At 45.0% G+C, this 14,191-nt stretch overlaps 1 protein-coding gene across 1 annotated transcript in view; it reads right to left on the reverse strand.

The window, feature by feature from the left end:
• Positions 1–14,191, reverse strand: part of Nek11 (NIMA related kinase 11) — a 233,011-nt gene that overhangs the window by 36,734 nt on the left and 182,086 nt on the right. Inside the window, exon 14 of the mRNA XM_036193523.1 lies at positions 7,592–7,688. Within this exon, the coding sequence (XP_036049416.1) occupies positions 7,592–7,688 (97 nt within the window). The remainder of the gene's footprint in view (positions 1–7,591; positions 7,689–14,191) is intronic.

A 14,191-nucleotide genomic window follows, 5' to 3' on the forward strand; every position in this document is an offset into this window, starting at 1 on the left:
TTATGTGAAAATTAAAATCTTCCTTTTTGAAAAAAAAAAAAAGAAAAGGGGAAGTGCTGTGGGATGTTCTGTATGTCAAATGTGTTGCTCTAATTGGTTAGTAAATAAAACACTGACTGGCCAGTAGCCAGGCAGGAAGTATAGGTGGGACAAGCAGAGAGGAGAATTCTGGGAAGTGGAAGGCTGAGGCAGAGAGACACTACCAGCTGCCGCCATGACAAGGGAGATGTAAGGAACCGGTAAGCCACGAGCCATGTGGCAACTTATAGATTAATAGAAATGGGTTAATTTAAGATAGAAGAACTGGATAGCAAGAAGCCTACCACAGCCATACAGTTTGTAAGCAATACCTATGAGGAAATCTTACTTTGCAGGAGAGAAATCTGAGATGCTGCGCAACCCTTCCAAGGACACACGCTCATCACTGATGTTATATGTTACAGTTCTGCTGCTGTAATCAAACACTCTGACCTAAAGTAACTTAGGATAGGAAGGGGTTTGTTTGGCTTAAGCTTCTAGGTCACAGTCCATCACTGAGGAAAGTCAGGACGGGAACTCAAGCAGAACTTGAACCCATGGACAATGAATGCTGCTTGCTCGTTTGCTGGTTTGCCCCCACACTCAGCTCTTGCTAAGATAACTTGCTTATAAACCCTAGGGACTACTTGCTCTGGGAATGGTGCTGCCCACAGTGGGCCCTTCTACATCAAATCAAGACAGTCAAGGCAATCCCCTTCAGGCAAATCTGAATTTGAGCCATCCCTCAACTGAGACTCAAGTTGACAATAAAGCTAACTAGGACAAGTGGTGAACGGGAACATGAATCTAATCGCCGAGTCACCTTGCCCTCCCTTGACAGCTGTGCTAGGGTTGACTTTGTGCCAAACACTGAATAGGCTAAGTCACATAGGCCCAGGATCCCGCAGCTGAGAGAATTTGAAGGTTGGCAATGGGACCCCACGTGTCCTGTTCCTCAGCTTCCGCAGAGAGCTTTGCACACTCACAATAGACAACGGCATCACTGTAGGCCTTTGGAGGAACTGATAACTGCACTGGAGCTGTCTAGGTGGAACCTAGATCTTTCTTAGGACAGTGGCAGAAAAATCCAGTTGAGTTTTGAACATCTAGACTTTGAGATGATTAATGGATATGAAAGAGAAAATGTTGAAGACTGTGAATTTGTATATATTTACTGAAACACTAAATGGATAAAAACATAACGAATAAATAAAAGTTGTAACAAACCTTTAATGTAACATGGAATTGGTGAAATACAGAAATTGGTGAAATACAGAAAAACAAAATTGGCCATGAGTTGCCAATCACTGCACTGGTAAGGTTGATGAGTCTTGGTGAAGGGATTGATTATACTGGGTATTTTTATATAGTCTTCAATTTTCTGGGATTAAAATGTTAAAATTTCACATGGGTACACAGAATTGAGTGTGTCGGATGCCACCAAAATGTCTAGCCTGGGTCAAATAATCATGAAACAAACGAGATGAGTGAGGGTCATCTTACAAAACTGTCTTACACTCTCAAAATGGCCATGTCATGAGGACAATGAATGGGTGAAGAACAGCTCTATCATAAATGAAGTAGTGACAACTGAGTGTCATGTGTGATCCTGGCTTGTATTCCAGATCAACAGTAAACCAGGAGCTGGGGAGATGATGGCTTAGTGGGTGAAAGTATTTGCTGTACAGCCTGGTGGCCTGAGTGCTCCCCAGAACCCAGGGATACAGCTGGATGTGGCACATCTGTCATCCCAGCACCAGAGAAGATGGGAAGCAGGGACAGGAGAACCCCCTGGAAGGCCAGCTCACCATGAGTACAAAGCTTGGCAGAAACAAGAAAGCCCCCGCCTCAATAATGTGGAAAACAAGAGTTGTTTCCTGAATTCCACATACAAAAGATGGCATCTGTGGACCTGCGCGCGCGCGCACACACACACACACACACACACACACACACACACACAAAATTTGCTCATGTACATGTATGTGCGTGTGTGTTTCTCCACAGCCAGCCTGCTTACTTCTCTTTATAAAGTACACATGTCCATCTCAAGAGCATACCCCCCAAAACCAGAACATTAATCTCCACCCTGAGTCAGCATCCTAAGGATTCAGCTGTAGAAATAATGCTACCACTTTGCAGACCAGGACGCTGAATCTTAGAAAATACTTTCTAGAGGCAGCATGGTGGTTCACACCTATAATCCCATTCATTATTCAGGAGACGGAGGCAGGAGGATAGTGAGTTTCAGGCCAACTTGGGCTATGAGCTAAGACCCTGTCTCAAAACAAATCAAAACCTAACAGAGCAAAGAAAGAAACTCACTCAGCAAAGGTCAGAAAACCACCCTTCTCTTCACCTCTCTAAACCCCACTCCTCTGTGAAAGCCACAGCAGGTTTCCACTTCTCTCTGAAGCCTCCTAACTTTCCTTGCTGACCATGTGTAGCACCTGCTCTCCGTCCCAGCAGACTGCTCCTAACCATCGCCTGTGTTATAGCACCCCCGTGTTGCTGTCCAGCCTTTGACTTGCCGTTTGACACTTTATAAACACTATGACCTCTCTGAGGACATACATCACTCCTTGATCTCTTCTGGGTTTTCACAGCTGACACCTGTATGAGCATGTGCGTCACTGTACAGTGAAGGGACAGCAGGGCTCCCCTCTCTGACTGGGTTCTAAGTCTGAGAATCTGGGTAAATACAGCCTTTTCAGAAGACATACTGCTCTGCAGCCTCAATTTCTTTCTGTCTGTCTGTCTAGGCCTCGTTCTTCCCTTTCTCCTTTCTTCCTTTTTTTCTAGAATGATATAGGACCTTATGACATGGAGTATAAGGGGACAGTAGGTTTCTCCTCCAAAGGAGCAGCTCCATCCAAGTGGCAGAGGCTTGAACTGCACTGGTCCATATTAAAAGGCAAGCCACAAAATTACTAGTCACATTCAGTCAAGAACTAAGGAAGACCAAATCCCAGCACAGGGAGGGAAGTGCTCACAAGGTCCTCCTTTAACCAAAAAGCTATCTGCAAATGAAGCCTGCTGGGTGGCAGAAGAAAGGTGCTTGGTAAACACTGCCTTGGGGAACTGTGAGAGAGCCTTCAGGAAAACAGGTGGAGGCCCTTTTCCCTCAGGTGCGTTTTGTTCCCTGGATTGTTCTTGGATGTGATTTGGGGCCCCCTGTGACAAACATTTATATTCAATTTATAAGACATACTTATTCTTGTTGGATGTCAGAACAGTACCCTGACTCTGGATAGGGCCATCTGGCTTGCTTTTACGCTTTCCCAGAGTAATTTACAGTGTGTGCCAGGCAACTGTGTTTGAATTGGTCTGACCTGAGAAAGTTCTGGGAAAGGAGGCTCTGTTAATATTTAGTAAGTGCTCACTGGAGTTTGTTTACATGTTTTTCTGATCATGTTTTCTTGAACTCAAAGAACCTTTCTTGGATCATTGCTTTCTTTGTTACATTCGTGTATAAAAGTCCACTGAAACTGAAGTAAAGTCTGTAGCATTTAACTGTAGTCGACCCCATTCTTTTAGGTCCTCAAATCCCACATCTCCCAGACAGATCTGCACAGGTTGACGAAGGTCAGCTCTGGGAGAGGGAAAATCAGTTTTCTCCAATGGAGTGTCATCGGGCATATCAACCACATTCCAGAGTAAGCTCTGTGCCCAGGAGTGGCTGACCAACACAACACTGACTCCATGGTTTGTTGTTTGTGTGAGTGAGTGTGTGAGTGTGTGTGTGTGTGTGTGTGTGTGTGTGTGTGTGTGTGTGTGTGTACTTTTGTGTTTTGTTTGTTTTGGTTTTATTTTAGGGTCTTTTTTAAGAGAGAGAGAGAGAGAGAGGGAATATGAAGTTGGGTGGGTAGGAAAGAGGGGAGGCTCTGGAAGGAGTTGGGGGAGAGGAAAGAATACAATCAAAATATATTGTATGCAAAATTTTTTAAAAGTCTAATAATTAATCAGTAATAAAATAACTAGAATGTACTTTGGTCAGTTCAGTCTGACAAAGCCTCTTTGGTTTCATTTATTTGAAGCATCTTTTAATATGTTAGGTAATGGGACATTGTGTACATTGCAAAAAGTAATGAAGCCTTAAATAACAAAAATCCTCATGGCCATATTAATGTTCAAGAGTGAAATAAGTCCGCTATTGTTCTTTTCTTTAAAGATCATCAATTGAGAGATTAGTAAATCTTTCTCTTACATCTTCCTCATGAGGAGAGATGGAGCTAGGAAGATATTGGAAAATGAGTCCCAAGTCTCCCATTTCCAGTTCCCGGGACTCAGTTGTTGTCATGGTAACTGTGTTACCCTGTGAGCATCTTGTTGTAGGAAGAACTCACAAGCAATGAGCATCTAAGCATGCTTATAGCTTTCTGTTTGGAAAAATTCATCAAGTTTTCTTTCAAACAGTGGTCTGGATGATACAATATATTTCAGGGACAATTCATAAGCAATATGACTGGGAAATGATTCTCCCTCACCTTCCCTAATTATTATTCATTTAGGTAATAAGTTTCAGAGGGCAATTCCTGAGTTAGAATATTGGTAGTATGGGCCAGCAAAACACACAGTTCAAAGGCCAAATCCACCCCCTCTCATTTTCATGCATCCTATGAGTTGGGAATTGTCATTATATTTTTAGTGGTTGGAAAAACAAACTGAACTGGAGACATAGCTCACTGGAGGCCTTGCTCTTAACATGCTCAGGCCCTGGATTCAATCATCAGCACCATAAAAAGAAAAAAATAAAGGAAAGAATAATCATTGTGAGGCCTGAAAATTATACAAAATTAACATTTCAGCCTCAAAATAATGTGCCTAGAAATACAGCATGCACAATTATTGACATATCGCCCAAGCTTGCTTTTATGCTGTAAGAGCTGAGAACTTGTAGAAACTGTAGGTTTACAAAGCCTAAAAACATTTACTACATATTCCATTGGAGGGAAAAGGTGTGGGGCTCCAACCTACAGACATGGACTGGATGGGAGGAGTTAGACTAGGAAGCTAAGCATCTCATGTCACAAAATCTGTCACAGGAGCTTGGGGTGCATATCTGGGCATTTTCTGGCCAGTGTTCCTGATCCCAACTACCACTGCACACAGTTTTGTAGTAGAGGCCAACTGAAGTGTCACCTGTTTGAACATTGTGTCTCCCAAAACACACAGTGAAAGTTAACCCCCAGTGCCATCGTATGGAGAACTGGGCCCATCTGGGATCTGATCAGGTTATAGAAATTCAACTGTCATGAAGAGGTTTACCAAGTTGATAAAATGTCTGGAGGGATCTGGCTCTGACCCTTTTTGCCATTCTGTTCCTTCTGCCATATGAGTACACTGCACTGAAGGTGCCATCTGGGAAGCAGAAACTGACCCTCACCAGTCACTGAACAGCTAGTGTCTCAATCTTAGACTTCCACACTCACAATAAATTTATATGTTTACAAAAGATCAAATTTTAGGTATTCTTCTATAGAAACACAAAAGGACTGAGACAGAATTTATTTCCCAGATGTGTCAGGAACAGCTATCCAAACATGTGGATGCAGCTTTAGGACATGATAGACGGCAAAGTGCAATTCTGATGAAGGACCAGAGAAGAAAGCTGCAGAGAGCCTCGGGCTTCTCAGAGATTGTTTAAGTGGTCATGAACAGAGTACTGAGCAGGAGATGGATGCTAAGGACTGCTCTGATGCCAGCCCAGAAGGAAGCTGCTATTGGAAACTAGAGGAAATGCTACTCTCATTATAAAGTGGCAAAACCCTTGGATAAATTGTATCCATGTTCAAGCACATTAGAAGAAAGAACTTTTGCTGGTGATGAACAAGCATATTGGAAGAAGAAATTTCTCAACAAAGTGTGATGATGGAGGGATGCTTTCTCGGGACTGCTTATAGGAAAACATGAGAAGAGAAAAGTTAACTAAAAATGATATTTCTGAGCCCGATCACATAAACAATAAAAAAGTATGTTTGGAAGCCAGGCGGTGGTGGCACACGCCTATAATCCCAGCACTCAGGAGGCAGAGGCAGGCAAATCTCTGCGAGTTCAAGGCCAGCCTGGTCTCCAAAGCGATTTCCAGGAAAGGCGCAAAGCTACACAGAGAAACCCTATCTTGGGGGGAAAAAAGTATGTTTGGAAGAGAATACCAATGGCATAACCAACCAAATATTTGATTATGTTTGTTTGAATACTAGGAAGCTGAATGTGACTCACCAAAACAATGGAAGAATGATCCCAAAGGCATCATACATATCTTCCAAGGTTTATCCCCATCACAGGCTACCAGGGCCTTGAGGGATAATGGGTTCTTAGGAGAAGCCAGACCTCACAGAACTTCAGGCTTGCTGCCCAGTACTGACTCAAGTTTCTGCTTCATGTATTTTGGCACATTGTTTCTTGGCTCAAGTGGACCCAGCTGTAGCTTAGGCCATAGCTTAGGCCACTGCTCAGGTGGGAACACGCTATAACCTCTGGCACATCTGTGCAATGCTAACGCTTCAGGTACACAGAGTGTAGACCTATGGAAAGGAGAAATAGCTACCTCCACCTAGATTCAAAGTATGATCTGAAGAGCCTCCGAGTCCAGGGAGAGAACTGTCTGCTACATGTGGCACCCACTAAGGCAGAACCTAGTGGAACTGTGGGGCTAAGGCCACGCTAGCACTAACAGCATGTGAAACAAGTCTGGGAAAGTTGGAGGTATGAGACTCCAGCTTCTGAAAGCTGTAGTACAGGCCTTTCCACCCTTCTGTCTCTAAAAAATGAGAGTTGGAGTCATAGATTATCCTTAAGCCTCAAGATTTACTTTTATTGGACTGAGAAAATAGATCAATTAGTCATCAGGTCACTTTGCACACACAAGGATCTCAAAACCCAACCTCCAGGACACATGTTAAAAAATCCAGGTGTGATGGTATGTGTTTATAATCCCGGCATTGGGGAGGTGGAGACAGGGGGATCCCTAGGACTTGATGTTCAAGTAGCTTAGCCCACACAGTGAGTCCCGGGCCAAGGAGATGCCTACCTCAAAAAAGATGGCAGACGGTGCTGGAGGAGCAACACTAATGGGCTCAGTGGGTTTGACTCTTTGGTCTGGTTGGATTTGGGACCTACTTGGGGCCAGTTACGCTGACCTCTTCGGCATTCTTTCCTCCTGAGATGGGAAGGTCTCTCACAGCCCTGCTGCACCACTGTTTTGGAAGCACTTCATTCTCTTACTTTCACGGTGCCAGGACTGGAAGAGACAGGGCCACAGGGGTTCCTGTGGTGAATGAGATTAAGGTCTTTATAAAAGATGTGCCATGTAGTGCTTCTGCCCTCTGCCAGTCACCACGAGAGGATGAAGTGATAGGTACCATCTTGGAAGCAGAGATGTCCAATCGTCACCAGAAAAGGGAACTGCTGGCACCTTGACCTTTGTCCTCCCGGTCCCCAGAGTTACCTAGTTTCAGGCATTTTGTTCTAACACCCAAAGGAGCTAAGACAACATCACACAGCTGGATCACACACTTGGTGGTTGTGCTTTAGTGCTGCATCCTCTGGGGACAGGCAGCACACTACTCACTCCTTCATGTGCTTCATCTTGGTCCTGGCCATTGCACTGTAGAAAACGGATGGTCTGGGGCACATGTCCACAGCCACACTGGTAATGGTCCTTGTGTCTGAAACAGCAATGCACATCCCTTACTGACTGCATCAGCACTCCTATAACCTCAAGGTGACATTCAAGGGCAATCAGAGAAGAGAAGCTAATCCACCTTTGCCACAGGTAATGCTACATTAATTAGAGAGTAATTCAATTATCACATGCAAATTAATGAGATTTATTTCAAATGATATGAGTTTTTACAGTTTTGAGCTGAACGAAGATTTCAACCACCAACCCTCTCTCAGAAATCTGTTTCAACTCAGTATTGTTATTTAAAGGATGAGTTTTTATATTAGAAAACTCAGGAAATGAATCTCCAGGGGAGTCTTGGCCCTGGAGGAGATGGGAATGGAGGGGAGGGGGGGAAGGTAGGGGTAGGAGCAGGACGGGGGAGGGCAGGGGAACCCATGGCTGGTGTGTAAAATTAAAACACACACACACACACACACACACACACACACACACACACACACACACAGGAACTATCCATAGAGCTAAAATTCTGGGGAGCTTTGGGTCAGTCTCTCTTAACAGTTGTACTATCCATTTAGCTAACAGGGATGTCTGCTAATAAACACACCTTTCCCCGTAGCTCAGCCTCACACTTGGCCATTAGCTCTTTGTTGCAATGAAAAGCAGAATGTTGATTGGGGTCACCTGCAGCCCTGGATCCAGCAGAACGGAGTGGGTCAGAGCTGGTGCAGAGGTAAAGAACTGTTAAGGAAAGGTGAGAAAGGACAAACTCTGCTGGGACACTTCTTCCTGAGAGACCCCAGAGGCCCCTACAAAACACTTTAGCAATGAGAGACCCTGGAACAGCACACCTTCCCACTGAGAAGCTGAGCTTGGACTGGGGAGATGGCTCAGTGGGAAAGAGCACTAGCTACTCTTACCGAGAACTAAGCTCAGTTCCTAGCACCCACGTGGAGGCTCACAACCATCCATGTGTGACTCCAGTTCCAGTGTGACACCCTCTTCTAGTATCTATGGGCATGAAGGCAAGAAAGTGGGGCACACAAAACACCCACACACATAAAATAAAGATGAAAAGTGAAGTAGTTGGACCTGGCTCATAGGGGAGGGCTATGTCCATCCATAGAGTGGGGCTCCACAGTCAGCCACATTGCTTTGTCTCCATGGAGCTAGGGGAGAAATTCTGTTTCCTTAGGATGTTGCTCACCCATTGGTAAAACTCTGTGTACTCATACTCACTTACCAGGTACATCCATGGAAAGACCTAGGCTATGAAATTCCTGCTCTTTTCTCAGCGAAACTTACATAAATATGACTGATTTGACAGCAACTCAATGAAGCAAGGACCAACTGCCATTTTACATAATAGTACAACTATTTTTGTCCATATTTTAAAGTGTAAAAAGAAACTAGTTGTGCTAGGATGTACTCCGCCTATATCCTCCTTTTGGATAGACCCCCGAGGGCACAGGCTCTGCTCTGCCCTTCTTGCTCTTATAGATTTTGTTGAGATGACATTTATCCTGCATAACTTTGTGAGCCTCAGCTCTTTCCTCAGGATAGATCCCTGGATACAAAATTATTGGCTCTCCAGGCATGAACTTTGAAGAGGGCACATTCCAACTAATGAAACAGCCTCTCTGCCCTTCCTAGTCCCTGACCACGTGCCTTCACGTGCCTTCACGTTACAGTCACAAGCAACATCAACTGATGGCTGCCCTCTCTTTTTCCTCGGCCACAGCAGCTTCCTGCCAGCTCTCATCTTTCCACCAGCCCTGGCCAGGACAGACATTTGTCCCCAGGAAAAGCTAGGGATGGGAAAGAGGAAGGCTTAGGGGTTCACTTCACAAAAGTATAGGACTTGCTTGCACCTGAAAAGTTACTAAACATGTCACAAGTTTGTTCCAGGTGAGCTCAAAAATCAGTTCTGCCAAAAGTAAGAGGTAAGCTCCTTTCCCCTCTTCAGGGGAGGGCTAGCAAGTCCTGAAGGCTTATGTAGCTAAAGGTCAAAGCAATTTCCAGGAGCTCTATGGGTTATTTCAAGCTGACCACTCTCGGCGCTGCTGGGAGGGATGCGAGCTTTCAAGTCCAGAGGCAGAGAAGGGGACAAAATGATTTCAAGCTGCAGGGTGGGCAAAACATGGTTCTCTGTAAACAAATCCTTCTCCATGCTTCTTACTGGGCAGTCTTTTCCTCCCCTCCACCCTGCTCTCTGACAGGAACAGTGGTAGTTTTATGTCAAATTAAAAGGATGACACATTTAACAATCATGGCAGAAATAATCTAGATATCCTATAACCAGTCACTGAACCCTAAACACTAATTTGATGTGACTTGCCCAGAGCTCCTGTTTTAAAATGCACATTTATAAGGAATAGGTCTGGATAGAGCTGGGGATTCCGTATTTCTAATAAGTATCCATGTGATGCTAATGCTACTGGTCATGGGGTACATTCTGAGTAGCAAGGCTCTTAGACTAAGCTACATGATTTGGGGTCCAGGGCAACAGGGCAACACAGGACTCCTTATTCAGAAAGCAAGCTAGAATGGTTTTCTCCCTTCTGCCGCACCCTCTGGGCCTATCATGGTATTTTATTTGTGTATTTTTCTATTAAAATTTTCTTTTACTTCTTTTAGCTCAATATTTAATGTCCCCTTTTCTCGGGAATCAGTGACATTCAGAGAAGTCGGGGAGTCCCTCTGGTCCTGACTCTGTTCTGTCCACACTCAAGTCCTCTGAAGATGGTGACAGCAATCATGAGACTGGGTTCAGGGAGTGGGTGGTGGCAGACGCGTCCTCCCAGGAAGGTAGACTGAGGAGAGATAGCGCATAAGCAGGACTTTTAAAACTCTGCCATATGTTTCATGGTCCCACCAGATTTCACTCACAAAACACACATCCAAAGATAAAATGTCATTAATGTGTGGCTCCCACCTAAACCTGGGGTCCTGTGTAACTGCATGTACCCCACCCCCCACAAACACACACAAACAGGGCCCTAATAGTGGAGTTCTTTCTTAAATGTTTTTTGAAAACCGGAAGATTCTTTATTGTCTATGTTGGTTTTTAAATTAATTTTCTCTTAATAGATTTTTAAGAGAAGTTTCATACAAGAAGAAAATAGTATGTGTGAGACAAATAGAAGTGTCAGATGCAGTTGCAATGTCAAGAGTTTCTAGGGATAGCTAGAGCCTCTCCCTTCTCTCAGGGGTCTTGCATCATTGATCAGGAATAACAGACTTCCTTGCTTAGACTGACCTTGGTTTTGGCTTCACCTTCTCCGTTTTTCTAAAGTACAATGTTTGTATATAATATAGATGACGCTGTAAGACACGGGGACGTAGAGAAGTATAATGAGTGTCGTGGAAAAATGCTCACCTGTAACGACCACAGCTGCTACTCCAGCTCTGCTCTCCCCAGCTACACTGCCCTCAGGCTGCCTCCCTGAGCCTCAGCCTCCTCGCTTTCTATTTAAGTGATTTCATTAGCTGAGAGCCTTCCCTCACTTCTGTGAACAGGTGTAGGACTTGGGTACAGTCACAGAGCTTATTACAGAAGAGACTCTGAGCAGCGGCAGGAACCAGTGTGTGGAGACAAGTGGCTGAGAGTAACAAGTGTCCTGAGCATTGCATGACTGTAGGCAAAAGCATCGTGAAGTCTCTTTTCTCTCCTGCGAAATCCGAAATGATGAGGATTATAACACCTGCCACACCCCACGGAGATGTTTTGACAATGAGGTGAAAATACAATGATAGGGAGAAGCATTTAGCAAGCAGAAGCTGTGCTTGCAAAGCTCAGTTCATAACAATATTATCAGGATTCCTCCCACTCCTGTGGATGCTCCCCGGCAGGGATATCTTACCAGTAGAGGCAACAGCTTGATGGTGCTGACATTTTACCAGAAGAGAAAGGTTCCTCTCTCAGTCTCCTTCTGAGATTTCCCTCTACTCATTTCCTTGGCTGGACAAGTGACCTTGATCATAAAACAGAAGCCTGTGCCTTGCCCCCCGCCCCCCACTAACCATCCTGCACGTGGGTGGGGAAGAGCTGATGCCGGCACTACAGAGGTGGGAATTCTGGCTGTGGTCTCACTGAAGTGCCCAGGACATTGCTTACTCAGGAATCCTTGCAGACGCTGCCTTTTGGGTGCTGGTCTCTTAGAACACTTCCACCTAACTTCACTTAACCCTCCTCTTTTCCCTTTAAGTTCCCAAGGCACATCCAGAAATTAGCAGTTGCTTGATAGGCATCAACATTTTGTCCAAATGTTTGTGAAATCATGTCCTCATGGCCCCTATTTCTTCTCCTCTTTGGAATGGGAAATGATGGAATATTCATAGACCAGGAGTCTTTTTTTCTGGAAAAGGACAGTTAATTACCATTCTAGAACTTGCAGGCCATACACTCGCTGTCATATTTGTTCAACTCTATTGTCCTAGCATGAATTCAGCCATAGGTACAAGTAAAAGAATGAACATGGCTGTGTTCCAGGGAAATTTTACTCACAAGAACAGGCAGTAAGCTAGGTTTGGCCTGCTGGCCACAGTTTGCTGACCTCTGACCTCTAACCTCAGTGATGGAGAAACCGCATGTTAGAGGCTGTAGAACTCCTCAAGACAAACACTTCATTTTACCAATGGGGAGACTGAGGTAAGGAGAACCTCTGAGACTTGGCCCAAAGTTGCCAAGTCAGAAGGGGAAGAGTTTGGGCTAGAACTACGTTTGTCAGACCCCCAAAGAGTACTCCTTCTAATTCCCCACATATGGATTTTGACGTACTGATTTAAACAAATTCAGATCATCCAATAAAAACCCTCCTCCAAAGGCTGAAATGTGGGCAAAACATTACACCTGCCACCTCACTCCTGCCCTCCCTGGTGGCGAGCCAAGAACTTCTTACCAGAAGGCCCATGTGTCAGTGGGGCACCATGGAAGCTGTTCACTCTGCTAAGAGGATTAGCTGGCTCAACCTCTGGGAAGATATTCTTCTTGAGCTTCTCCTGTGATGCTAGTGAATTTAGGATAGCAATAAAATTGCCTAAACTTGGCAAAGTAGGCTGCTGCCTTGCTTTGCTGCGTCACCCCAACACCCCAAAGAGAGAATGCATTGCCTAGAGCTACCTTTGAGGAAGAATGGATGTGCCACCTCAGCTGTAGACAGCCTCCAATTGGGGTCCTTTCTAGAAGAGCGTAAAGCTGCCCCAGGTGGTCCACATTTAATGACTGTGGCGGAACGGAAAGCTAGTCCTGGGGTCTTTTAGGGCAAATAGGGATCTGAGCTCGCTGTGAGTCTGGCTAGGGTTTGTCAGGGTTGCAACACTGCTTAGCTTCTCGTTTGCCTCATCCTGTGTCCCTTCCACTTGTGGCTTCAAGGATCAATTACACATGGATGTCCTACACAGCCCATTTTGTGTCAGAGGTTGCTTCCTGCAGAAGCTAGCCCCCTAAGCATGGCAACTTGGGTTGAAGGAAGTGGGATGGGGTGGGGAATGGAGATGGTTGTGTTGAGATGAAAAGCAATGGTAGAGAGGATGGTATGACCATTCCTATCACCCTGCACCCATTCCAGCTCTTTCAGAGAATTATGCATATTGACACAGAATAGAAGCCACCAAATAAGAAGTCCATGGCAGCCCTGATACAGCGACCATGTCAAACCAAGCCACATTAGGAGTCCGGGGGGGGGGGGGGAGCCAACAGGAAGGAAGGAGAAAAGATGAGCTGGGTGGCAACCCCCCCAGTGCCTTCTACTAGGAGGGACCCGGGACATAACAGACGAGTGAACGGGGTCAGAGGGCTGCAGGTTGAATCCTGACTCATCTGCACACATAAAGCTACCTGTTAGGATTATGATAAAAATGCAACCGAAGTCCCTCTTTGTGTGTCCATGTGTGTGCATTATTGTTGGTGAAGGCCAAAGAAAAATTGACACGGCTTCCCTCATCCCAGGGCACCGGCCACCAGGCACCTTCTCAAAAACAAATAGCACCCCAGTGTCCGTACCAACACCAAGTTGTCGGGGGAAGGTAGGTCAGCTTGGAAAAGTAAACTCACCTGTCCCCTCACGGGGGCGACGGTAAATACCAGAAGACAGAAAATGCATAAACCGTCTAGTTTTTGCATGGATGTTTCCCACTATAAACTTTCGACTGAATCTTATAGAAGATTGAAAAGAAAACAGCACTAGCCAGGGCTCTGGAAAAATCTCCTTTCCTCTTGAATGTATTAGAAGTGACTTCTAGGACTAGCCTGCATCGATAAAAAAGAGGAGAGAAAATTCCTGGCTTTAGATTAACGTCTTGTAATCAAGGTGGGTACAAGTCAGAGAGAGATGAGGAAGCCAGACTGTAACTTCTTCCTCAGACAACAGCTAATGTGTGAGTTCAGCATTCTATTCTGCCAGTGTGGAGACACTTAGCTTTGAAAACAAACCCTGCTTTTCTGGAGCACTGGGTTGGATTAGCTTGAAGACGAACACAAAAATCATGCCACTATCTCCCTCTCAGTTGAAAAGAATCACTCAAGTCATCCATGTTCACTGA

Source organism: Onychomys torridus, chromosome 7, assembly GCF_903995425.1.
Source record: "Onychomys torridus chromosome 7, mOncTor1.1, whole genome shotgun sequence".
NCBI lineage: Eukaryota > Metazoa > Chordata > Mammalia > Rodentia > Cricetidae > Onychomys > Onychomys torridus.